The 25,944-nt window shown below is 40.2% G+C and overlaps 1 protein-coding gene across 2 annotated transcripts in view; it reads right to left on the bottom strand.

Moving 5' to 3' along the window:
- The window catches only part of st6gal2a (ST6 beta-galactosamide alpha-2,6-sialyltranferase 2a), a 70,889-nt gene extending 48,436 nt beyond the window's left edge, over nucleotides 1-22,453 (bottom strand). Inside the window, exons 1-3 of one of the 2 annotated variants that reach the window (XM_044216727.1) lie at nucleotides 21,786-22,453; nucleotides 3,816-3,872; nucleotides 2,650-3,730 (exon numbers count right to left, since the gene is read on the bottom strand). In XM_044216727.1, the coding sequence (XP_044072662.1) occupies nucleotides 2,650-3,646 (997 nt within the window). In that variant the 5' untranslated portion in view covers nucleotides 3,647-3,730; nucleotides 3,816-3,872; nucleotides 21,786-22,453. The remainder of the gene's footprint in view (nucleotides 1-2,649; nucleotides 3,731-3,815; nucleotides 3,873-21,785) is intronic. The other variant, XM_044216726.1, reaches the window with a different exon arrangement.
- Nucleotides 22,454-25,944: the final 3,491 nt, after the last annotated feature.

Below are 25,944 nucleotides of genomic sequence, written 5' to 3'. Positions count from 1 at the left end.
CCAAAACTGAAGACTGCCTCTCTTTTCTTTGCTACTTAAAAATAAGGAATCCCACTCAGTCAAATGTTCTTCATACTCCAGTACTAAAACAATAACCAGAAATACCAAAAACACCTTAATATTCGTCAAAAAGCTAAACAATACATGCAGGCAGACGCACGCTCTTCTTAAATGCATCTTTAGTCTGTATTTCTGTAACTTTGCCACAAACCTGTTTGTACCTACAGCTTCATAAATACATCTGACCTTATAAATTTATTTGGAACAGAGCAGCGAGTGGAGGCATCAATGTTGAAAGCCTGTAGCGCTGATGTTTTCACTGACACCACAAGTTAATTCCACTGTGACCAAAAAGGTCAGGCGCAGTAGGTTTGCATCACTTTGCATGGATCTGATTTTCTGTGAAAGTTGTTTGGTCTGCTTCTTTTTCTGGGACAATGTCTGGGACAGCTACTGTCTATAGAATACTGTCAGTATATAGACATACAAATATAATGAATAAAGACGAAGCACCCTTCATATTAAAGCTTTTGCTTGCTCTGAGCAGCTGAATTCACAAGGAAATACAAGGAAACTATACGTGACTTGAAGGAGCCTGACTGGTTACCAGAGGGGGTTCTACTTTTTTCTAGTGAGCCATCTGTCACTGACTTCACACTCTCCCCATTTACCAAAGAGCTGCCAAAGTCTCTAAACCAAGAGCACGCACACATTCAAAACACAAAGACATATAGCCTACTAGGTACACACCCAACCCTGCTCACTGTCAGCCTGACAAGTTAATAAGCAAATGCCATGCAAAAATTGGAGCCAATGCAAATCATCGCAGGGGCAATTTGTTGACCTTAAAAATTCAACATCTTAGCAGGCCACTGAGCTCAAGCTTTTGAGTTAGAATACATGTTGTCGACTTTTTTTACGTAGTTTAGTCACTAGTATGTTAAACTACTACCGAATTCACTCTTGTTCAACTGGAGTTGTTGGCACGCAAATGTAAATATCTTAACATGGATTTTAGTAATCTTGTTATTCCTGTACTATTCAGGTACAGCTATACTACACTGTAGCTTTGCAGTGCTTTTATGTTAAGTCGCATCTAATGAAACTCAACACTTCTTACAGAAGTTTTACAATCAAAAGACTTCATAGTGAAGGGAAACATTACACCACGACCTGGTGAGTGTTTGAATTTGAAACAGATTGAAGAGTGTTTGTGTTAACTGACACCAGCACCAAATAACACTAACAGCAAACAGGGCAAATTAAGGCTTTTGTCTCAAATCATCCTGTCTCAAATACTTAATAATAAGAGATTACCGTATGAGAATTTATGCTACTACTATTTCTCTCTTAGCAATTCCACGTTGAAATGGTTTTATTTTTTAGTGAAGAAATCTGCTTTGTACATGACAAAGGATCTCAAATACTGATTGTCAGATTCCATTAAATTTACTGTGAATTTTACTTGCCTCAAGAGCTTGAATCCTAATCACTTTCAGCTTTCCTTTAGTGCCATCAACAGTCCAAATTTCCACTTGTTCACAAAAGATATCCAAATCTCATGACATGAAAGTTACTGAGTAAATTCATGCCCCCTGGAGGATGAGCTCTTTCTATTTTAGACAGTGTGAGCTTTCCTCCACCTTTAGGTCTATTTCTCAACTTTGAACGTAATCTAAAAGAGAGACTGTAATAACATTTGCTAAAACATACATGCTTCAGAGGAGATAAACCGTTTTGATTGACCACAGGGTTTTTCCTCTAGTGACACTCGACAAGTTTACATCCAAATTTAGCACAAACTTCTACAGAATTTCCAGAAAATGTTAAGTAATACGCATTTCCATCCTCTTCAGTTATGGGAATATCAGGATTTCAGAAGAGGGCACAATGAGATGACATAATTAAAAAAGAGGGCCAGTCCAACCTCAAACAGTGGAAACAATGTGGGAAATGTGATGGAAATATGGCATTTATGTTTGGAAGTTTACAGTCTCCTCATCGGTCGACACAGACCTAATGTTTTCATCTACCGTTTTTTTTGTTTTCTTTTTCTGGCATTTCCACTCCGAAAGGTTTTTTTCTGTGCAAATTGAAAATGCGCATAAAAACAGGTAGATGGAAAAGCATTTACATTCATGACAGGAACACATATTTTATGCCTCACAATTGGTAAGGCTCAACAAATACCAGAATCATCTGTATTGTTTGTTCTATCCACCACTTTCCTATAGTGGATAAATATTTCAGCTTCTAGGTGAAGTATAGCAGACTTGTAGTTTGCCAGTGGTCTGAGCACAAACAGAATAATTAAAAATCCTGGTCTTTCAGCTTAAATCTACAGTGTGTCGTCCCTTATCTTTTCTTCTGTCGACTGTAAGGCTGGGTATTATTTTAATTTTTTTTTAATACTAATTTAGTTTTGGTACTGAAATTGTCTGAACTGAAGCAGGACTTTGCCCCAAATATACTGGCAAAAGTGTGATTTTAAAAAGATAGTCTGATCAAAGGACAAGTAAAAGTGTACAAATTTGAGCAATCATTGGATGCCATATCATTTCGGCCAGTACCAAAAAGGTATTAAGGTTTGGTACGCAGCCCTGTGGCCCCTTGTTTCCCTTACTCAAAATCTTTTTTCTCTCAACTCACCGATCTCTTTGCCCAGTCTTGAGCGCAGGATGGCACCAGCCGAGGTGACTACCGCACAGGTCTTGAAGCTGTTCTGGTCCTGCCATCTGTACAGGTGCTCCAGGGGAAGAGACGGCACAAGACGAGCCCAACCGAGTGAGGAGAAGGGCTTCTCTGACCCGTCCACTGTCGCCAGCCGGGCCTGGGCTTTCATTTGACACAGCAGCTCCTTAGCACTCTGGGCAGCCCTGCGATGCCCCTTGTAGGAAACATGGTGTTTGTTGGCGCTCACGTAGTCCTTCATGGCGCGCTGAAGCCGAGGACTCAGCATGCCAGCGGATACACGGCCCCGCCACAGCCGCTGCACCACAGAGGCCGACTTGGAGAAGTAATATTCCTCCAGATCAGAGGAGTCACCACCGGCCCTCCTGCCTGCTTTAGTCCTCATTCTGTTTCCTAGTTCTTCATTTTCCCTCTCGTCGTCTTCTTCCTCCCCACCGTGGTAGCGTGTGGTGCTGACATGGTTCTGGTACTCTGTGGTCTGGGAAGTTCTCTCACGACTCTGGACTACAGGGTCTGAGTGAGAACCCACATTTTCTGTGCCAAAGGAGGACCAGGCGGCCAGGCTCTGTTGGTCCAGGTAGTCCTGGTGGCTGGCCTCCTGACTACCATAAATGGCGTAGGGAGCGCTGTTGGGGCTGTGACTCACCTCCAGGCTGAGCTCTGGGGTGGTGGAGCTGGTAGAAGGCTCCGGCTCTGGCTCATCTCTGGGGTAGGTTGTAGTTAAGGTGGAAGCCAGTTCAGGCCGGAAGCCCAGGTTGGCATGCTGTTGATGGGAGGCCTGTATAGAGGACAGGCGACGGGTGTCTGGGTGCTGGGAGAGTAAAGAGCCAGTAGAGGTCAGGGGCTCATTGACACGGGCATCCAGGAAGTAAGAGAGGAGGGCGAGGAAGAGGAGAACCCAGGCCAGCATTCCCACCAGCACCAGCCTCCGCCATTGCCTCATACTGGACTTCATTACTTTTCACTCACATACACGCCTGTTCAGCTGGCCCACCAACAACCAACGGCCAGGACTTAGCCCAGAGGTGAGCTGGAGGGCCTGTAAAAGACGAAAGCTCAGAATGAAACTGCTCAGGGAGAAAGGAAAAATATGGATTAGTAAAGCAGAGGTTTGAGACACTCACCTCAACTGATGCTTCTATTTCTTCATGTCCATGCGTCCTCCAGGATATAACCGGACCCTGAGAAGAGCAGTGGTACAAATTAGTAGAGTCAAGAGTGCACATGCATGCATGAGGCTGTGTGTGCATGAAAACACATGGCTCACACAGACACACCACAGGAAAACACCTCCTGCAGGGCAGAACTTGGCGGCTTTCCATTCATTACATAAAAAAGGAGACATTTTTTAAAGACTAGGACCATCTATTAACTTCAATCAAATTTATAGCTCCCTTCATCAAATCTTCAGCACTTCAGTCACAACAAGAACTAAAGACTGCTGTACATCAGCTGGGTTTAAATGTCTTCTCAGACAACAAAGATAACCCAAAACATGAATCATTTAAAGAACAAATGAATAAACAAATATATTCCAGGGTTTCCCTCAAGGACAACACCAATTTAAACTTTAATTTGATCCAGACTCTGCTGGGTAAAATGTGTGCCCAAATGGTGATTATCAAACTACGTTACTTGAGGCTGACGCGCAGTCTAGTGTTGAGTTTTTTCCTCACACATCAGCACTTGATTGTGACTGACTGGGCTGTTTGTCTCTTTTCCCAACGTGTAAAAACTCAGAAGTAGAGCTGAAACAATTAGGAGATTAATCTGTAACATTTTTTCCCTTTAAAGTGTCACCGGTAAATCAATTGCTATATCAACAGAAAAATAATAATTGGCAACTATTTTGATGATGTCAAATGCCAATCATTCCCTAGTTCCAGCTTCTCAATTGTTAAGATTTGTTGCTTTTCTTTGCCTCACATGATAATAAACTGAATCTCTTTAGGTTTTGGACTGTTGCTCAGACAAAGCAAGCAATTTCATGACATCACCTTAGGCTTTAGAAATTGCGATGGTTTAAGGGAACGATTCTTTTCTTTACTGATTAATCTGTTAATTATTTTTATGATTCACTGATTAACTGTTTAATTTACAAAATGTTGGAAAACAGTGAAAAATGCCCCTCACATTTTCCCATCGGCTATGTTGACGTCTTCTGATAACTTGATCTGTCCAACCAACAGTCCAAAACCCAGAAATAGAAAAATCTAGTGATATAAAACAGAAAAGGCAGCAAATCCTCTTAAAAAGGTGAGAACAGGTTTACCTTTTATCCCCCCACTCACAATTACCATTTTTTCTTGAAGAAATGATTTAATCGATTAACCAATTATCAAAATTGTTGATTATGTTTCTATCGATCAACTAATCGATTCATTGACTAGTCGTTAAACTACACTCCTTATTTCAGGTGAGGTGGTGCATCGTCACTGTGAGACACTGCAGGAAACCTTCTGTTCATACTTTGGGGATAATCAAACCAAACATTGTTTTAAACAGATATGAATTATCTAAATAATATGATATATATCTGCTCTATTGTCATTTATTATTTTGTTTGGCTTCCCATTAGCCGTCACCATTGTAACAACCACTGTTCCAGTGCTCCACAGAAATAAGCTGATGCAATGATGATGACACAACTTCAAAAACCTGGACTCATCAACATTTCACATGTGCATCAACATGATACATTTTCTTATTTCATTGTTGTACAAAAAAAACACAATCATTAAAAATAACACTCATTATCAGCCTGACTTACTCCAATAATCTGGTGTACAACACGTTAGCTTCACTGATGGCTTACAGAGTGAAATACACAGCAATGAAGGTAAATAAATGAAGCATTAAATTGCCTCACATCAGAGGACTACAATCCTCTGAACCACACGTAATTATGAGCTTTGGTCTCTTAATGTGGAAGCATTTCTCTCCAGAGACTGGCAGGGTGAGACAGGAGGGGAAAAAAGCTCCTGAGTGTTAAGCCTCCTCTAGTCCTAATTACAGCTTCCTGTCTCTGTAACTGCCGGGTCCTGCAGAGTGCAGTAGGAGTGATCTCAGGCGCCCCTGTAGTCCCCCCTCCCCATATACCCAGACATCCAGGCCTCCCGCCCTGGGGCCATACACTGGGCCAAAGCTCATCCACTGACCCTGGTTGAGCAGGAGGAAAACTGCAGGGAGCATTTGAGCCAGAGGGAGTAGAAACAGTATGGGAGAAAGAAAATAATGGCAAAAAAACTGATGCAAGCAAACACACATCTGCACAAACACACACAACATCTGATTTCTTTCTGAAAACTTGCAGCATGTTCTGTTTAAGGCCTTCAGGCCACAGACAAGTGGGGTAGGCGTGTAGCAGTTTTGACATTTCTGCCACGCTGGGGTCAAATGTTACTCAGTGGAAAATATGCCATTTAACACCTGGAAACAACAACAGCAGACCTGATGCAAAAAAAACAAGCGGGAAAACACACAGATGCCCACTGACAAGCAAATGCCATCTATATGCACCAGTGCTCCACAGAAGCCCACTGTGGATGTGTGTGCGTGTCCTGAGGCATGTTGTGCATGCATGTGAGTGCGCAGCTAGTTTGTCTCACCTGGCAGCAATCAGGATGTGTGCTTCAGTGCAGTGAAACAACCTAAATGCGTGGCACAGATGGAGAGGCGGGGGTGGAGGACAGAGCTAGTCTTGTGAGGGCTACACAAAGAAACAGTACAAAACGGGAAACATGGAAACGAGACACTGCCAGACAGCTAGGGACGACTAAATGACTTAGTGGGAGTTAGCAGGAGACGGTGATGAACAAAGGAGCCTAATAGAACATAAAGCATAGATCTCGTAAAGAGCAGAACCAAGATTAAATGTGAATATATGATAGTGGGAGAGACGAAGCTTTTGTAATAGGGAAGAGGTGATTGGTTCAATGTTTGCAGGCCATTTGCCCTCAGGAGAATAATTATGTGGTTTATGACCTGCATGAGAGGAAAAAATAGATAAATGAGCAAATGAGTGGTGAACAAAGAGAAAACATGTTGAGAGGAACAGATCTCAGTACATTTATCAGTTACTACCATACATGACGTCTCAGGTGGGACAAGGTGATTCAATTGGAACTTAATTGATGAGTTGTTCAGTCTATGAAATGTCAAATAGTGAAAAAATGTCCATCACAACTTCAGAGCCCAAGGTTACATCTTCAAATATCTTGTTTTGTCCAACCAACAGTCAAAAAACCCAAAGATAGTCAGTTCACTACAATATATGACTAAGAAGCAAATCCTCACATTTTAGAAGCTGGAACTAGATCGTGTTTAGCATTTTTTCCCGATGTTATTCCTTGAAAAATGACCAATCAATTAAAAACTTTGAAATTGTGTCTGGATTACGTGACTAGTAGGGCTACAAGTGATTGATTTATCGTTTGGTATATATCACCTAACTCTTGGCAAGGAAGCGAAAAAGCATGATTCCCAAAATGTTTCTTTAAAATGAGTTATAGATTACCAAAATAATTGCAATTAAACTTATCCTTTCACCTGTAGTGAGCATTAAAAACTTTAGTGGTTTAGTTTACCACTTGATGATCTGTTTTTGAGTGGCAGCAGCTGCATTTTTTTGTAAGCAGCTGGTTTGCCTATGACCCTCCTCTTTCCCAGCAGTGTACAGCAGTGCAGAACACAGAGGAATAACAGCTAGCGCTGTTTAATGGAGCTCAAGGACGAAGAGAGTTCAAATCCAATACCTTCTCAACGATAACTGCTCCCGTGACCTGCACCATTTTCACCTCATCAGCTGCCATCTGTCAATAAGTTAACAAACGTGGCTGCTAATTCAGCTCTAAAAAAACAACCTGCCAGCACACACTTTTCATTCACAGTAGAGGAAGCAGATTTTACAGTGTTTGAACAGCTGTTTAAGAGGAAGTCCTCCCAAGAGGAACTTTTCATCACTTGTTGAAGTGCTGGACATTAGACTCTAGATCGATCATGTCTTGCAGGCCTTTGTGTCCCTACATGACAAACTTTACAGTGATATCACTCTTCTCAACTGTCAGTAGGATAAAAACAGGGCATCAACGGTGACACACAGGCTGAATCCAAATGTCCGGAATTTCCGGACTAGTGGCCTTAACGGACACGTTCCCAGGAAGTCCACTACTGCCGAGGGCGGTCCAAATCCACACTTCATCAAGTCTGCAAGGGGCCTCAAGTGGACTTTCTGCTAACTTCCAGATAGACTGCTTGGGGTGCAGACTTCACCAGACTTTGCTTGGTGGATTAAGTGTAGTTCATAGCAATATAGATGTAAAGATGTAAAAGAAAGGAATTATAATGTACCATTTATGTCTTTTATGTCTTATGTCCATTAAAGACATTCTCATTTTTCATTTCTGATGTATACAGTAAGTTTATTGATTGAGCAAGGTTTGATATTGCACATACACAATAGTCATAGGATGAATCATTTGGATTTGACCTTTAAGATGGGCAAAGGTTGGTTTTCATCCTCCTACAATGTGACGGCCTTCAGTTCAGGGTTTTATGTGAATATATTAGCAACTTGTGTAAAAGAGAACATTATATTTCTGTTATACAATGTAAAGAAACATAAATTGACAATGTCAGTACTGTACCATTAAGAACCATTAAAAAACAAACTATGAAAAAGGGTTATAGGGTCAGGAATTTCAATTAATCTCCAAGGAAATGACTGAGGTCTGAAGCCCTGTCGCAGCACATATCCTTTCCTCATGGCCCAGCATCCTCAAAGTCTGCAAGGGTTTATTCGGTCATTTGACTATAGTGAAATAAATTTACTATAGTGAAATAAATTTATTATAGTGTGTGTCATTGTAGTATTCTACTGGCGCGTCCAGTAGACATGCTGATACAAGTTGAAATGGTCAGCCTAAATCATTCTCTGGTGAAAGAAATTGGATTAGTGATCGTATACAAGGAAGATAACATACAGAACAAGAAAATATGTTAATGCATCTATATAAAAACGTATACAAGGCAAAATTTTCTAAGACGGCATCTGAGAGCAGTTTGAAACACGCAGCAATGATTGTGGTTCTATTTGTACAAGACGCACTTTACTGATTTACAACAACTATCATTTCTTACATTTTAAAATGACGATGATTGTGATGAACCGAAAAGGACTACTAACTATAGAGTACAGGCAATTATATATTTTTACATGCCGCTATGTCTGTCTTATGTTATGTCTTGTCGGTCAGAATATAACAACAGCAAGCCAATGTAATAGTTATTGCTTGAAACCGGTGTTAATTTCGTCAACAAAAAATATTCGTTGACAAAGAACTATAACAAAATGTCAACAAATAAAAACTAAAAGGATAATGTGAAAAAGACGGATAAAAAAGAACTCATTGGCCTACTGTTTTAATGTCTTACAGATCTGTGGAATCACACACTGTAACCTCTAGCTCCTGATTAATAAAACAGTAACTTATAAATATCTCTCTTATTCAGGAGTTGCTTTAACTTGTCCTGTAGCACTACTGTTAAATAGCATCTTGCATTCAGTAACGTTCTGTCTCTGTCAGTAATGTTATCTGATGCTACCATTCTTAGAAGAAACAGATTTATGGACTAAATTAATCTACAATTCACTGAGAATTAGACAAGAAGCAGCAACATAACAACTGGAACAAATTACACGAAAACATGCAGGCCCAGCACGTCGACATTTATAAAAAGGTAAGCTAATGTAAAATTAAGTGCTTTGGATGTGGATGTAACATTAACATTACTTTTAGTCGGCTATCTTTCGTGTTGCAATCAGAAGGAATATGTTCCAGGATCAATATCGATGGACAACCATCTAAATCTTCTAGGATGTTCGCTAAAGAAATATCACTACATTATCCGACGTTTTAGCTTCTCCTCTCAAGCTAAAAACTCAGACACTGAACAGTATTTTAGTAAACAAGTGAGTGAATCCAGCTTCTGAATGATTCACTGCTCTGTAGTGGAGGGAACAGGTAGGTGCAGTGATGCTAATGCTAATGCTAGGTCAGCAGGAACAACAGAGAGCGGTTCTGTTGAAACAGTGTGTGGAAAGGATTTACTGAGTAGAGTCAGTCTGTTATATTACTGCAGAGCAAAGTGACATGGACACTGTGTGTGTGTGTGTGTGTGTGTGTGTGTACGAACAAGTAAACAGTGCCTTTTCTACTAACCTCGTGATAGACAAGAATGACCTGTGTAACCATGGTAACTGTTAAAAAAAAAGATTGAGACAGCTGTAGCGTCAAAATGCTTAGACATGAAAAAAAATTTAAAATGCACGACAAATTATGAGATTGACAAAAACTCGACTAAAACTAAAATCATTAACCAAAAAATATTAAAAGAGATAAATCAAGACCAGGTGCAGACAACACATAAAACACAAAAATACTTGATGAATATAATGTGACTGCATCACTTTAGGGCAGCCAAACACTGGTAAAATGACTCCACAATAGAACCACAACAAAAGAGTAAAATATAGACTATATTTATAGATACATTTCTTTTTTTTATGTAACCACAGTCCTTGAGTCCCAGCATGCCCTGCTGCTGCCTGCTGCTCTCAATGTGTCTACAGTACAAGCATTGCCAGAGGTGACTGTACTTAACTCCAGCCACTATTTGACTGCCAGGTAAGTTATTGGACAGCCCTTAAGGGAATACAGCCACAGAGCATCTCACTGAAAATTGTTCAGTCCACTTTACTACGGCCTGCTGAGGAACCAGGGTGGAGAGGCCGTGTTATGAATACTTTAATCACAGCCAACATGAAAAATTTCTCAAATAAGTTAACAGGTTTTTGTAGGAAGTAAAGGCTGCATGAACTTCACAGAAAATACAGAGTAAATGCAGATGCAGAATGCTTGGCTGTATTTAAGCACAGAATTAATGTTAATTTCCAATGAGTGGGTAGAGTCTGATTAGGCTAATAAAAAATAATCTGTGGTGTTTCAACACTGGCATCAAAACAAAGAGGAAGCAATAAAAGAGTCTCACAAAGAAAGCAGTGGTTGACGCAGTATTTAGTCCCCAAAGCCAGGCTGGTTCTGCAAGGGAACATGCTGTCTTTCTCTCTCCTGCACACTGCATCTGCACGTTCTCTCAAAACACAACACTGACCAAAGGGCTTGTTCCTCATAAAATATTAAACCCTCAAGAGTGGAGTTGTTCTCCATCTAAAAATATAAAGCTGTTTTCTTTTAATATTCACCTTGCAGCAGTTCAAGCAGCTACAAACTAATACATCACTGTGTGGTTAAAAGAAGGCAACAAGACGAGGTCCACTAAGCATGTGTAGAGCCATAGATAGAAGCATGAATTGTGTGGTCAAAAGACATTTGAAATTGAAATTCCAGGCCAAGTCTCCCAGGATTATGTGAACAGAACATGAAAAATGCAAATGCAGTATGTGCTCCATGTATGAAAAGTGAGAAAAACAGATTTTACAGTAAGGTATTACATGAAGGAGCCAGAATTAGACACAGGCTGTAGTTTGGAATAGTAGTGGGTGCTGTGTGGGTGTATGCACCTTCACTACTGGGGCCCAGAGTTATTCATGAACTCGAGCTTGAGTGGAGTCTTTTTTGGGTTAACACAACCAAATCGTACTCTAAGGGTGCTCCTGCAAATAAAATTTGACTTTTGCTCCAATGCAACGGGACATCATCTGACAAGGTGCTGCGTTGGCCAATCAAATAAATGTACGCGCACTTCCCTGATATTTTACTTTGTAACTGTCTAAACTAGTTCCCTTAACCTAATTGTGTTTTAGCTGCCTGAACCGAAACGTGCAAAGCTGAAGAAAATGACAATGAAGATGTCCTTTCCAATCTATGCTGTGTTCACATAATCCAGTTCAAAATGGAGCACTGTACTGTCTACCTAATTCCAAACGGTCCACAAACTGTCATCTGTGTTTCAGAGATCATGCTACACTCCACAAATTCCACTTCGAATGAGCAAATTCCAACTTTAACGTTACTGAAAAGAGTTTGAATACATTATTTAACAAGGAGGCTGTATAGCTGTTGTATTCACTGTAGAAATCACAAAATTAAAAAGGCACAACAAGGTGTAAACTTGTGAAGCAGCTAAGCAGTGTTTAATCTCACTATCTGAACTGCTATGTGTGAGATCACACAGATGGAAATTAACCATCTTATCAACACCCTTCTTACACACAAAATTTTGACTTTTGGGCTGCATCTGAAACGGTGCCTATCAGATAAATGACATTGCTGACTGTAATTTAATCCTAGAAATAATCTTTCACAAATGGAATTCCAGTTACAAAACTGTCATTAACGCAGAGGCATTTATACGGGTATTGATCTGGTACCATTTTTAGGGACTGCTGTAATATGAACCGTCCAAACTTGGCCAATACAAGGCATAATGTTTCATTGTACAACACATGGGTGGTTGCAGATCAGACAAGAAAGATGAGACAATGCAGACAAAAAAAAAAAAAAAAAAAAAAAGGCATATGCACAGACAAAATGAACCTCTCTCTCGTCACTTAATGAACCCCCAGCTACAGGTCCACCCTGCTTTAGCCTCAGGGGGCAATGAGGTTATTACTGTGTAGGACATCAGATTTCACCCTGTGTAATTATACTGCCGGCGTCCGAGCTCTCCGAAGGGTCCACTGCACTTCATCACATCTTGAAACCCCAAAGTGCAGCTGTTAAGAATAGCCTGTAGACTGAATGGGGTTAAATCCTCCCTATATATCCAAGTCCTAATCCTGCTGCTCCAACATGATGATATAATGAAAGGCTTCCTCCTCCCTTCACTTCCACTTCCACTGCTTACTGTATTTCCTTCCCCCACATCTGCCTTATTCTGTGACCTACATTTAACTGTGGTACTGTGCATGCAGATGTAAGTGTAGACACCGCTCCACTGACTGTTTGTGTCTATATGCGTTTGTTCTAAAGTCAGTCATTTTAACATTATGCTGCCTTACCCACGCAAAGAACAGAATTAATATTGCATTCACTAACTTACACATTTGTTCACACGGACAGAGATGTAGTATGTGTGTAGTTACTGTATTGTGGCTCTGCCTTCCAGTCCTTGTGAAGACTTAATACTAGCAGTAGATCAACCAGGTCCTCACCACTGGCACCTAGCATGTGGAGCTGAGAACACACTGCAGGCAATACAGCTCATTCCAGCCATCCAACTACCTGCCAATCACATCACTAGAGCATGTCAACGCATGACTGCATGCACGCATACAGACGCACAGCAAAGTACAGACCAGGTCTGGAACCTAGTAGTAAGTATAGCACAAACTTAAAGCCACAAATACAGTGAAACAAAAGTTACATTTCATTTCCTTCTCATAAATAAGGAGACTAAATGGAGACACAGAGCAGGCCACTTGTGTTTTTAAAATGCCTAGGCATGCCTAGTTTTGCCTGACTACAAATCAACTTGAAGGGACTTGAATGTAATTCAGGTCAACATGGGTGTTACTCTCCACCAGTATAATGGCACAGCTTTAAAAAAAAAAAAAAAAGTGGTTAATCCTTTTTGCTTGTTCATTATAAACTTAAACTCTTCAGTCAGTTAAGTGATAGATCGAACTGAGTTTTGACAAGCCACACAGAAGCACCCCTGTCAGTATGATCAAACCTTCCACAAAAAAAACAAAAAAAATTGATCTGCAACAATTTCTTTTTTTTTTTTTAATTAAATTTTTTAAGCAAACATGCCAAAAATTCCCTGGTTGCAACTTCTCAAATGTGCATATTTGCTGGTTTTCATTGTTTTCTATGACACTAAACTGAAGACCTTTGGTTTTGGACTGTTGGTCAGACAAAACAAGCTGTTTGAATACACCAAACTGGGCTCTAGGAAATTGTGACATTTTTCACAACTTTCTGACAATTTATAGACCAAACATTTACTTATTTTTAATTCGATTAATATGCTGATTACCTTGATCAATCAGGTAGTTAGTTGCAACCCTAAACAAAATGATTGAATTATGCTGACTGCTCTAGTTCACTTGTGGCCCATTAACGGCCCATTAAGGGCAGTATCCCTAGCTAACTATAGGAAACACCAAGTCAACTGCAACTTCCCGGACACCACGGACTGTTCTGAATGTAACTCAGCCATTACTGGATTTTTGAGGCTAATACCTACATCAATAACAAACTGACTTTTTTATAATCTCCTAAATTAGATTTTTTCAAAAATTGTCACCATAATGTATACTGAGCAGGACCTTTTACAGCTGAAAAACAAATTTGTCAGTGCTCTCTGTAACTATGCAATAGCAATAGTGACACTGTTACAAACGCTGCCTACATTCTTTTCAACGTTAACACCGCAGCTGACGTGCGGCAGCAGCAGAAACAGTATTAGAGCAACATCAGCATCAGAGTCTGATTATACGAGTCAGGGAAAACAAATGTTTATAATACTAGTTAGCTATTTTATCGAGTCATATTGCTTACCATTTCCAATTTAATGGTCTAATTCTACTCCTAAAACAAAATCATGTGATTATACGAAATATTTTACATAAAAAGGAAAATCATATCGTTAGAATTTGTATTATCAAAGCTTTAAAGCAGCCATAATTGATTTTTGTTTGGTTACTTAGGGGCAGCACAACAAGCTGTGAACACATTGACGCATTATCATTATAAAATTGATATGTTGAATGTGTTAGCAAACAGTTACCCAATTACATATCTAGCACACACAAAGCAACTTTTGCATTAATTTGATGTCATGCTTTAGCTACTAAATGCTCCACTATGTTCATCAGCTAGTCAATAGCTTTGTCTGTCTGCTGTTTGGTGCTGGACAGTTAGTGTACAGTGGATTTAACAAAGCATTTTCGCTGAACAGCAGCCACCTAGAAACAAGGCTGATGAGAGTGGCAAGAGTGAATCAAAACAGTGAAGTTTCAGGCCGAAAAAAAACAATGGGTGAAAGACACTAAAACACTGTGTAGAGCTGAGGGGAACTGCAGAGGTGGTGATCCTTTTTTGTGGGCTCATCACTATAAATTAGCCCTTTTACATTACACATAGGCATTATACCCATTGTTAATTTAAAAATGTTAGATTAGGGCAGCTTTAAGGTTGTTTTTGGATCCTTGAAGCAAGGATTTCTGTGGTTGGATGCATCTGATGTTTGATAGGTTTGTGGCAGACTCAAGAGTAGCCCACTGGTTCACTGGTCACATGTGCTTGAGTTTTTCCCCACTCTCCTCGGCTGCACTGCCTCCATGGTAAAAAAAAAAAAGAGAAAATATATATGTTTTATATGTAAAAAGAAAATAGGATGCCTGCTCCCCTACATGAGATACATACACACACACAAACAGGAAAACCTTGTTCTTAGTTTTATGAAATGATCAAAGAAAAACAAGCACAACGTCTTTCATCCTGTTTCTCTCTTGGTGGCAGCAGGATCAGACTCGTGGGGGATGGCTTCATGCTGCTGCGATACCAAGTCCAGCAAGGTCAGACCAGAAAGTACTAACTCCATTAAAGACTGATCCCGCTGAGGCAGATTAGGTCTGTCCTGTCCCCTGCTATCCTCCTTCAACCACAACACTGATTATATCAGCAGAGCAAAAATGTCTATTTTTGCAAAGGCGTGCTTAGACACTCATTAATCTTGCTCTGAAGAAGCAACTACACCTAATAATGGCCAAGTGGTGCAGGGAGGCGGAAGTCTCTCACATACACCTGTCACAGTCCATCTGCTGTAGAAAATTCACACCTGATCCACAATGCAGAGAGGAGACAACAGGGTCTACACGCTGCATCGATGTGCACACACGTGCACACAATGAGCCTTCGTTCTGCAGAGAGCATTGCAGACTTCCATACCATAATACTGAGCGGACACCTGGACAAGGATGCAGCACTACCAATAAGCCCCTCTCTATCAGAGCACCATGTAAAGTGTTCATGTGCCTTGTAATTACCGGAGCAGAGGACGTGTTTCATTTAAAACCAGCACTACTGACATAGCCCTTGAGAGAAAACAATCCTCTGACTCATTCAGACTGAGTAATGGACAGAGAAAGTCATCAGCCATCAGACATCCACTGGCTGTTCGATGTCTAAACAAGAGGCAGACTTTAGTTTAGTTTAAATCTAATAACACTTTATTTAGAGCACTTCACAAGTCACAGTCACAAGAAAAGAGATGACACTAATGTTAAGTTTAAAAAGTAACCTTCTCTTTAAGAAGAAAGGACATCTGACGAAAACACGGAGCTGCGAAGTGTTGAATCAGCCTGACCTTCTAAGCACATCCCATTCTGATAAATCACACAGGGCAGCGGTTCTTGATGACAGGCTTTCACGGTGCGCAGAGCCCTCTCAAATACAGCCTGCCAACAGCAAGGTCCTATGAAGGAAATGCAGTTCTACACCTCACATTATGGCCCATAAATACAGCTGAGAGCGCTGACACCCACAGCGGACGGGCGTTTGATGTGAGAAAGTAGAGAAAGTCCACTTAAAGCTCATTCCACTGTCCGTTCCCCCTTTTTGTGAAGGCTAAATGGACATAACAGTGCTTGTACCATCAGATTGTATGACCAGTCACCCTCTCACACCTACAGTGACCATCACTCCATTTGTTTTGCTTGCTCATCCATTTTTGGGACAAAAGAGACAAAGATGGAAATGAGGCTTAGGAAGCTGCTGTTTCTCCAAGAGCTAAAACCCAACAACATTTCTCTGACTAAATAAGAGCAGATCTTACAGGTTAACAACGCTAATGCAAAAGATGCTGATAGGATTTGTTCGTATCAGGGTTTCACACGCTGCCTGTTGTGTTTTTTTTTTTTGGGGCACATTTGACTGCCCAGAGAACAAGCCCACTAATCTATAGCTCCACAGCCATTTTCAGACAGCTTAACCTCTCTATAATCTGCCTGAATTCTGGACACTTACTTCTAAACACGGACTGAGATTAACAGCCTATCAGAGACTTATAGTACAATTATGAAAGCAACGCCACAATAAGCTGCCCAAACATCCCATCTCACTGTTTAAGAAGACTCAACATAAGGAGTAGAGCGCCATACATCAACACACAGGGACACAGGGACACAGAAATGAGTGCCTAAACAACTCCTCTCAGGAAGGTTACAATCTCATGAAGACGGTTAATAACCCTGGACGTCCATGTGTTTCTCATGGAGAGCCCTGTCCTCTGAGCGCTCCCAAACTCAGCCAGGAGTGAGGGGCACAGCTGGTCTTGATGACTCCAGCGCTGCTGCTTTTGAAGGCTGAGCTCGGATAACTGCTGCTCTGGTCGGTTAGCGCACATCTGAAATTACACCTCCACCTTCCCAGAGTGCCCTGCCCATGCAATCCCTCCACTTCTCTGTACCTCCACATATACAGTCTGGAACAGATAAAAAATTAAACTCTAGCTTTGGCTGACAGTAAAATTATGACAATTTTAGGATTAACTAAAAAGAACCTGAAGTGTCGACCTAAAAGTTCAGCCTTGCCATTTCACAAGCAGCTGTGAGATACTGAGCACTGAATTTTGATATACAGTAAAATGAGAAATCTTTTATGTTTAAAGTGGTTATAAATCAATATTCTTATAACAACAATGTATCAAATGACAATGTGAAAGGGATTACTTGTAGTGATGGACCTACAGAGAATTAGAACTTAAATCTGCAGGAGCTTTATAGTGAGTTTCAGCTCATTGTTTAGCTGTCTGGCCCACAACTTTAATGTTTTGGTTTACGCTCTCATAGCATCATTTTCAGTGAAAAAGCTCTAAAAACCCACTCCCTGCTCAGAACCAAACAACACACAGACACAGTTAGCGACTAGGCTAGCTGGGGAACATAGTGGAGCATCTAGCAGCTAAAAGAGCCACCTATTTCCCTCATGAGTTGGAAGAGACCAAAAACAGCTAGAAGTGGGTAAATATTGGGCTATAACTTACATTTCATTGTACAACCCTGTGTTGTGAAATGACAAATGACTTTGATTCCTTGACATGTTCTCCATATCAACTTAAAAAGGTAATGACATGTCAACGTAGTGTGCACAATTTGTATCTGCGGCCCCCAAGAGGTCAAAAACATTATTGCAGGTTTAAACATATTTAACCCCTATTTTTCCACCAATAATTGATTTTTTTTTTTTTACATTTAAAAACTCATTTTAAGTTGACAATTTCTAACCTCATTCTTATGATAGGCGATATCTTATGGTTAAATCAACGAAGCTGTTCTGAGCAGCCTCAAAGCCGCAATGTCGCCACATTAAAAAAAAAATAAAAAATAAAAAATGATGCTTCACTGTGCTGCTGGTGAAATGAGACAAAGAGACAAAGTCTGTATTCCTTCACAGTCTGAGTGCAAATAGTAAAGAAATGCGTCCTTGAAGCATAATGCCTGCCTTTTCTGTCCTGGAATCTATTTTCCATTTTACCCACCAATGCTGTAAGGCCAATCAGTCACACACACTCAACCCCGAAACACACTTCACAAAATAATTGCATATTCCATATTTTGCTGCTTTGCTTTTTCAATTAATACACCTTACTGGCATTTAAGTTAAACTCCATCTGATTGCGAATGTCTCTTCTCCGTACACTCTTTCACATAAATTCCCCTCCCCACTTTCTCTGGTTCAATGCGAATCAGAGCAGTCAATGTTTGACTAGCTCGTTAACTCTGTTTCCGTGCCATCACTGACTATTATTAGTACTATTTTTTAGAATATCAGATGGTGGTTTACACTGAAACATGTTAGCAACAAAGTGTGAATGAAAAGCCTCACGCTGTTGTTGTATAGTTATTATAGTTATATATTTGCTCATCTCGGGGTCTGTTCATGCAGAACAGCTGTGCCTTAACAGCGTACACCCAGCACGAGTTCTTGGATATTGGTTTGCGAACTCTGCCCCCCCCGCTGATTCCACTGTCCCATCATGTACAAATGCTGCTATATTGTTTTTGCTACATGTACCACATGTTTATTTGCACTACCGAACTATTTATTTATACATATACTGCATCATTTGCACTCCAGTACTATGTACTGAATACTGCAATAACTCATCCACTGCACTGTTAACAATTTCTGCCCATAATTTGCACTACTGTTCTGTCCAGTCCAATTCATTATTGTACATATCCATCAGTATACTTCTATTTATAGTAATGCCATCTGTATATAATGTCCACAGTACCACTTGTAAAATATTTTCATAATACTGCTCTATCCTGCACTTATGCACACACTTTATATCCTGCACTTGCTTAGTGCACTTCTGGTTAGACCTAAACTGCATTTCGTTGCCTTGTACTTGTACATGTGTAATGACAATAAAGTTTAATCTAATCTAATTATACACTGACCATTGCTGGTTTACCCCGTCAGGGTTGTCAAGGAATGGATAAACTGAGAATTAAATACGGACATTCACTATCTAATCTCAGTGTGAGCTTCAACATGCTTCATATACGTTTGTGTTCACATGGATTTGCCCGACAAAAATTTAAATTTAGGGAGTTTGAAAATGTCAAGGTGCGGATAACTCTAGTGAAGCAAGTCTGTTTTGTTTCAGAATTGATAGATTTGGTGGAAAAACATGAGAAAATGTGTGGAAAACGGCTGCAGGTCTGCTGTATGGTGGTTTGCCATTGTAGGATGAAAGTGGAATATTGTTAGTGCACACAAAGAAAGCAGCTCTCCTACACACCTGTACTCTGTCTGCACACGCAGAGAGAGGGTGCCCCATTTGAGACAATAAATATCCAGCTGCAGAGACAAAGAGGTGCCAGCCAGTGTGTAGCCGTAATAAGACAGTTATGTGCAAAAGCAATAATGCAGGTATTTTGTGAGAGTCGCAACCCTTTCACACATCAGTGGTGGGTGTGTGCATTTATCAGGTATCCATCAGCACATTCATAATGCATCGTTAGAGTGGGTAGCAACATCTATAGTTCACTTACTATGAAAGAAAATGTTCTGGCAAAGTAAAATAAATAATTTAGCTTTAGTTTTATATAATGCGTGTCTTTTGAGTTTTACTCTGGAGGTTAAAAACACTGTCCACTAAATTCAACTTTTGTCCTCGTCACAACCTCTCAAAATCTTTGAAATCCAGAGAGCACATAATTATTCAGCAGCTGCACACACAAACAAAATGACACTTTTCTGACGTAATGGCACTATAACCTGGAGAGAGGCTTTGTATTTTCTTCCCCGTGCTGTTTATGCTATAAAAGGGAACAGACTGGTTCCTTTGATTCCAGTGGGCTAAGTGTGAATGTGTCATAGTTTGAGATTTTGTCCTGTTTTCCATTTTATTTTGCAGTATTCTCCTTCCCTTGTGTGTCTTGTCGTTTTACTTCCTGTCTTTGTTTGCTTTCCCTCCAGTTTTGATTGTTGGCCCCTCCTTGATTGTTTGCACCTGTATCTCGTTGTCTCACCTTCCTTAGTGTATTTAGTCCGGGTCTTGTCCTTTGTTGGATCGTTGTGTCACAGTCATGTGCATTTTCATTGTACCTTGTTCCTGTGTCCTGGCATTTCTTAACGTGGGTTCTTTTGTATGGCTTTTTTGTTCCTTGCCTGTACTATGGACTTTGAACTTTACCTGCTCCTTGTCTGAACTTTTATTTAGCCTTGTTGGACTCATTTCCTGGTTTCAACACTACCTGCCTGCCTGCAAGCTATATCACCCAATAAATACTAAAGTCATCCGGCTACCGCTTCCTGGTCATATGCATTTGGGTCCTCATACAACTGTGTGGGGGTGGGGGATTCATATTGTAATGAGTTTCAACCTACTCTTGACCTCCTCCACTGTTTTTGAAGGTGATCATGTGTTTCAGTGACATTGAGATAAGTCTTGACAACTCAGCGTGATAAACCTCCTTTTCTTGTTGCTGATGTAATTCACAACACTTCTAAGAAGGCAACCCCCACACACACACACACACACACACATACACGTTCTATGTTTTCCTCTGCTTTTAAATGCTTTCACTGCCCTCAATCGTGTGATGTGAAGGCCGATTAGAAACATCACACTTTTTGTGTTTAATTTAAAGCACTTGGTCCGAAAAGCTGAGATGATATCTGGCTGTCACTAATTAAAATTGCTCTAAACAAAAGCCTGCTATAGTTGAGAAGCGGTGCAGCTTCGGATATGAAAGTGTAGTGAACTAAACACATTTAAAAAAAGGAGCAGCCTTTAAATGTCTTTGTCAGTCTTTCAACAGTACTGCTATAAAACGCACTTCGTGAGAGCAGGTTATTTCCATCATAACTAATGGGTGAGACAGACCTATCAAATAAACATAATATAGGAATTTACATGATGTCTCTAATAATCAGTGAGTTCAAAAGGACATTATGGGTGCCATCATATTATTAATATGCCTTTCAGTCTTCCTCTGGAGCTCTTTTTTTTTTGTCTAGGTTTCCTGTTTTCCATGTGGTGACACCATGTGCATGAGGCTGTTTAACAATAACTGAGTGTCAAGGGAACAATAAACCTCATCTTCTCCTCAAGTTGTAGAGCAGCATGCAGGCCTGGCTTCCCTGTGAGCTGTGAATGAACTCAGTTTCTTCAGTGAGGAGAGACCTGATTTTTTTCTTTTTTTCTTTTTTTTTTTTTAAAAAAGGACTCAACACCATGCAGGAGAGCTTCATCCTCATCATTAACGGGTCCACAGTGAACTCTGCTGCATGTGTCAGTAATGCTCCTCATGTTTATTAAACCATTTGTGCGTGTACGCTAAACCTTAAAAGAGCTGCGCCGAGATTAAATGAGCGTCCTGTGATAATCACCGTGATCCGGTAAAGTAACGAAGACAAAGGATTTTCTTCTACATCTTCATTCGCAGATCTAATTTAAAAGAATCCTAAATATAATAATAATCGTTTAAACCAAACATCGTGCATGCACATCCTCCCCCCTAAGTGCTGCTCCGCGTCCTGCACAAAGCGCTGTGAAGCAGCAAATGCAGATCTGTATGGAAATGCTGCGGAAAGCGAACAAAGCCTTACCTTAAAAACTGTGTCGGTTCACGCTGGATGCTGCTGTCCGGCGGTCCATTTTTGCTCCTGTTCGCCTTCTCCACAGCGAGCATGCGGGCTCGTCTTTGCTCTACGACCTCAGCAAAGTACTACGCGGAGCGGAGCGCAGGGGCTGTGTTGTCTGACACACTGTTGCTGGCCTTTTTTCTCGCATCCACATCTGAAATTGAGGGGCGGAGTCAGCGAGGGCTGATTTTTCCAGAGAGGCACCGAGGTGGCTAGTCGGCCTGGAGGGAAAGGAGGAGAGGAAAGGTAGCCTATATTGATGTTGAATTTGATACCTTCCTGGCAGTACCACTTTTGTCAACTGCAGAGGGAAGTGAAAGAAGAATGAAGAAAGGATGGAGGGAAAGGCATTGCCATATTATAAATCTGATAACTTCCCTGCAGGTCTGTCCAATTCAAAGGGGAGAAAGGACATTTGAGGAAATACACCTATCCTTTCTTGCCGAAAGTTGATACCACTCTGGCATCTGTTTGGTAGTCTATATATAGCAAACAGTTACCTTAGCTTAGCTTGGTCGGGAGCAGTGACTATCTGATGTCCCATATGGTTGCCTGGCAACTGCTCCCAGCCAAGAACATAACATAACCTCCCTTAAAACGGCGAATTGTTGCTTTTACATTTAGTTTTTTGTATGGATTAAACAAACAATATGTAAATTGTTAATTAGAGATTATTACAGGTGCTGGTAGGCAGATTTTGTTATTTTGTTTCAAAGCTAGGTTATCTGTTTCCCTCTGTTACTGCTGGCTGTAGCCGTATATTTACCGAACAAATGTATAAGTGGTTTCAATCTTCTCCTCTGACTCTAGGCAAGAAAGCGAACAAGCGTATTTGGTGTACTTTAAGGAAAGAAAGTCAAGTCAAGATCATTTCCTTTATTTATCTGGTTTAAACTAGTGATTCCCAACCCTTTTGGTTTGTGACCCTTTACAATGAAAGAGTGTTTACTTGCGACCACTTGTCAGTAGATGTGTTTCTATCCACCTGTTTTTATGTGCATTTTCAATTTGCACATAAAAAACCTGAGTGGAAATGCAGAAAATTGGGAGACTGTAATGTTCCTCATATTAATACATTAAAAAAACATAAATTATATTTTTTCATCATGTTTTCCAAAAAAAAGTTTCCACCATTTGAGGTTTGATTGGCGCTTTTTTAATTCCTTCATCTTGTTGCACCCTCTTCTTCTGCACTGGTATATTGGCACCTGACTGGAGCATTTGCGCCACCTACTGCTTATCTTGATGAACCAACTCCCAATATTTGCATAACAGTAGTGGATGGAAATGTGCATAAATTCGCATTTTCTTTTGATGATTTTCTGAAAATTCGGTTAAAATTTGTGTTACATTTGGATGGAAACTACAGATTGAATTACGAGCATTAAAGAGTTATCAAATTGTTTCACTTGAATGATTGTTAGAGGCCAGATGCGGCAAAACTATCCAATATTTCACAAGAAAAAAGCAACTTTTAGAGAAAAGTTAAAATAAAAAACACAAAAAAAACAACTAATTTGTGAAGCACAACTTTGTTTTTTCTTCTTTTTTGTTGCATTTATAATCTTGCAACCCCTCAGATTTATCTTGTGACCCCTTGGAGGGGACCTTCGACCCACAGATTGGAAAACACTGTTTAACTGAGTGTTTTGCAAGAAAGTGATGAACATTTTTTTTAAATCACCCACACAACACACCCACTGTCACACTTCCAACATGCAAGCAAATAAATAAAGTTAAGACAAGTCGGATGCCATTAAAACCAAATGAGTAAAAGTGTGTTTCATGTTGTTTCCAACTGTAAGTCATCAGTTGGTTAAGATTATCAAACAGGAAGGAGTATTATAACTTTGGTGCTGAGAAACTGAAACCTGAAATATGCAGTTTTTAGACTATGTGGTCCTTTTAAACAAATATCAAGATTTTACTTTCAGTTCTGACAGGGAGACAAAGATGGGTGGCAAGAAGTTGAGTAATATGGTCCCACTGGTCTTGTTAAAAGCTTTGGAAATGGAAATCTACAAATCTACAATTCCACGACAACTGAGCAAATTCCATCTGATGATGAAGATCATGTGATATGATCAGTTTAGTTGATCCAAAATAGCTACATAATGGACTTTGAGGTGGGGTTGTTTTGTCAACTTTTGTCCAAGATCAAGAATAAAACTCATTTAATAACCTAGATTTTGTTTTCTGCTGTTATAATTTTGGAAGTGATAGTGTGTTCCAATGTGTGAATGTGTGAGAGAGAGAGAAGTTTGTGTTATTGTGCTGTGCGAGGATCAGCCAGTGTAGTGCGGGTTGTGCGCTGCTCTCTTAATTGCCTCATCAGTAAATGTCAAACGTTCAAATGGCTCCGCCATCTAGATTTATTTATTCATTTGTGCTACATCAGATGCAAGCGCTGCTGCTGCATGCTGCAATTACTGCTGCACGACCAAATGTGCCAATGAATAATAAATCACAACACAAAGAGATCTAACCAGCTGTCTGTGAACCATAAGCCCAACTGGAAAGTAAACTTGCATGGTCTTTACAGTAAAAACATCCTCTTGAACTGCTGAAACTTTGAAGGATGTTCAGATAGTCCCTCGGAGAACCAAGGAGGGATACTTATAGTGGTGGAATATATACAGTATATATACACAATATATATCGTGAGTCGCTTTGGATAAAAGCTTCAGCTAAATAAATGTATTGTGAAATAAAAACTATACCTACAAACAACCACATTATGTGTGAAGAAGATGACTGTAAAGTTGTGTATACATGGTATTTTTATTTATTTGTTTATCAACGACTGTAGACTACAAACACAAGACATTAACATGATCCAACAACATCTGCCACAACAACAGCAACAAAACACACTTACAAGACGGTGGTATGATACAACAACATCAGCAACAGCAACAAAAACAACAAGATAAAATAAGACGGTGGTGGTGACAACATCAGCAAGATAACAGTCCACTTCCAGGACAGTAACCTCAGCAAAGACATCATTAGCAACAACAACAACAAGATCTCACAACATGAAGAAACCACAGAAACACAGCCAGGTTTCATTACATTGAGAGACATCAGCTGTTTGTATTCATGTTTGATGGGTACAAGACTGGGTTGATTTAAGCCTCACTCAGTAGATCTGTGCTGTATCACACAATCCCCTCTGTTGGTCGTCCTAGATGACCTACCATTATCTGGGCGCAATGATATGAACTTTCTTAATGGGGGAGGAGCCAGGTCAGTGATCACTTTTTACACTAAACTAGCATCAGCAAGACTCACGAAGCTGTCAGGGTCAGGAGGTCATACCTCTGAATGATGTTACAATGATGGTAGCTTGATGGCATTTTGTCCAGTTCCTTGAGCATGTGTTTGTAGTGGAGCAAGTCTCGTTTTTCTGGCTTGTGACCAGCTTGTGATACAGTATGAGATGTGTGAAAAAAATCATGGAGTGCATATATTGTTTCGCTGCATCTAGGGGTAGCTGGTTTCGGATGAACCTAAAGTTCCTCAGATTGAATTTTACAGTGTTACACACCTGCTTCATATGTTTCTTAAAGGACAGCTGTGAGTCAATGTGAATTGTGAGTCAATTCCCAGGTATTTAAAATGTGACAGAGTCTGGATTCTTTTACCCTTTGTGTCAGGCAAGACTCGGAGAGACAATCATAAATTCTTGCTATTGCTGATGTTAATTTGACTGCCACTTCATGTCTGCCTTTACCACCAAAAATGACAATGTCATCTGCATACATTTGGGTGTCAACTTCAGGGCATACCAGTGACAGATCATTAAAACATAGACTAAATAATAGTGGTACTAAAATTGAGCCTTGTGGGACACCATCAGAACAATCAGCAAATGATGAGGTCCTATTTCCAACTCTGGTGCATTGTCTTCTCATGGTTAAATAAGACTCTATCCACAGATTACACAAAATTGGACAGTTTTGAGAGAAGAACATTGTGATTTACTGTATCAAATACTTTTCTCAGGTCCAAGAATACAGCCCCTACAGCACTCCTACCATCTAGTTTTGATTCTTTCAACAAAGTAAAGATTTGCCATTTCAGTTGAATCTATGGTGATATACCGATCACATGATCGATG

Source organism: Siniperca chuatsi, linkage group LG12 (genome assembly GCF_020085105.1).
Source record: "Siniperca chuatsi isolate FFG_IHB_CAS linkage group LG12, ASM2008510v1, whole genome shotgun sequence".
NCBI lineage: Eukaryota > Metazoa > Chordata > Actinopteri > Centrarchiformes > Sinipercidae > Siniperca > Siniperca chuatsi.
This window is presented reverse-complemented; position numbering and strand designations above follow the sequence as displayed.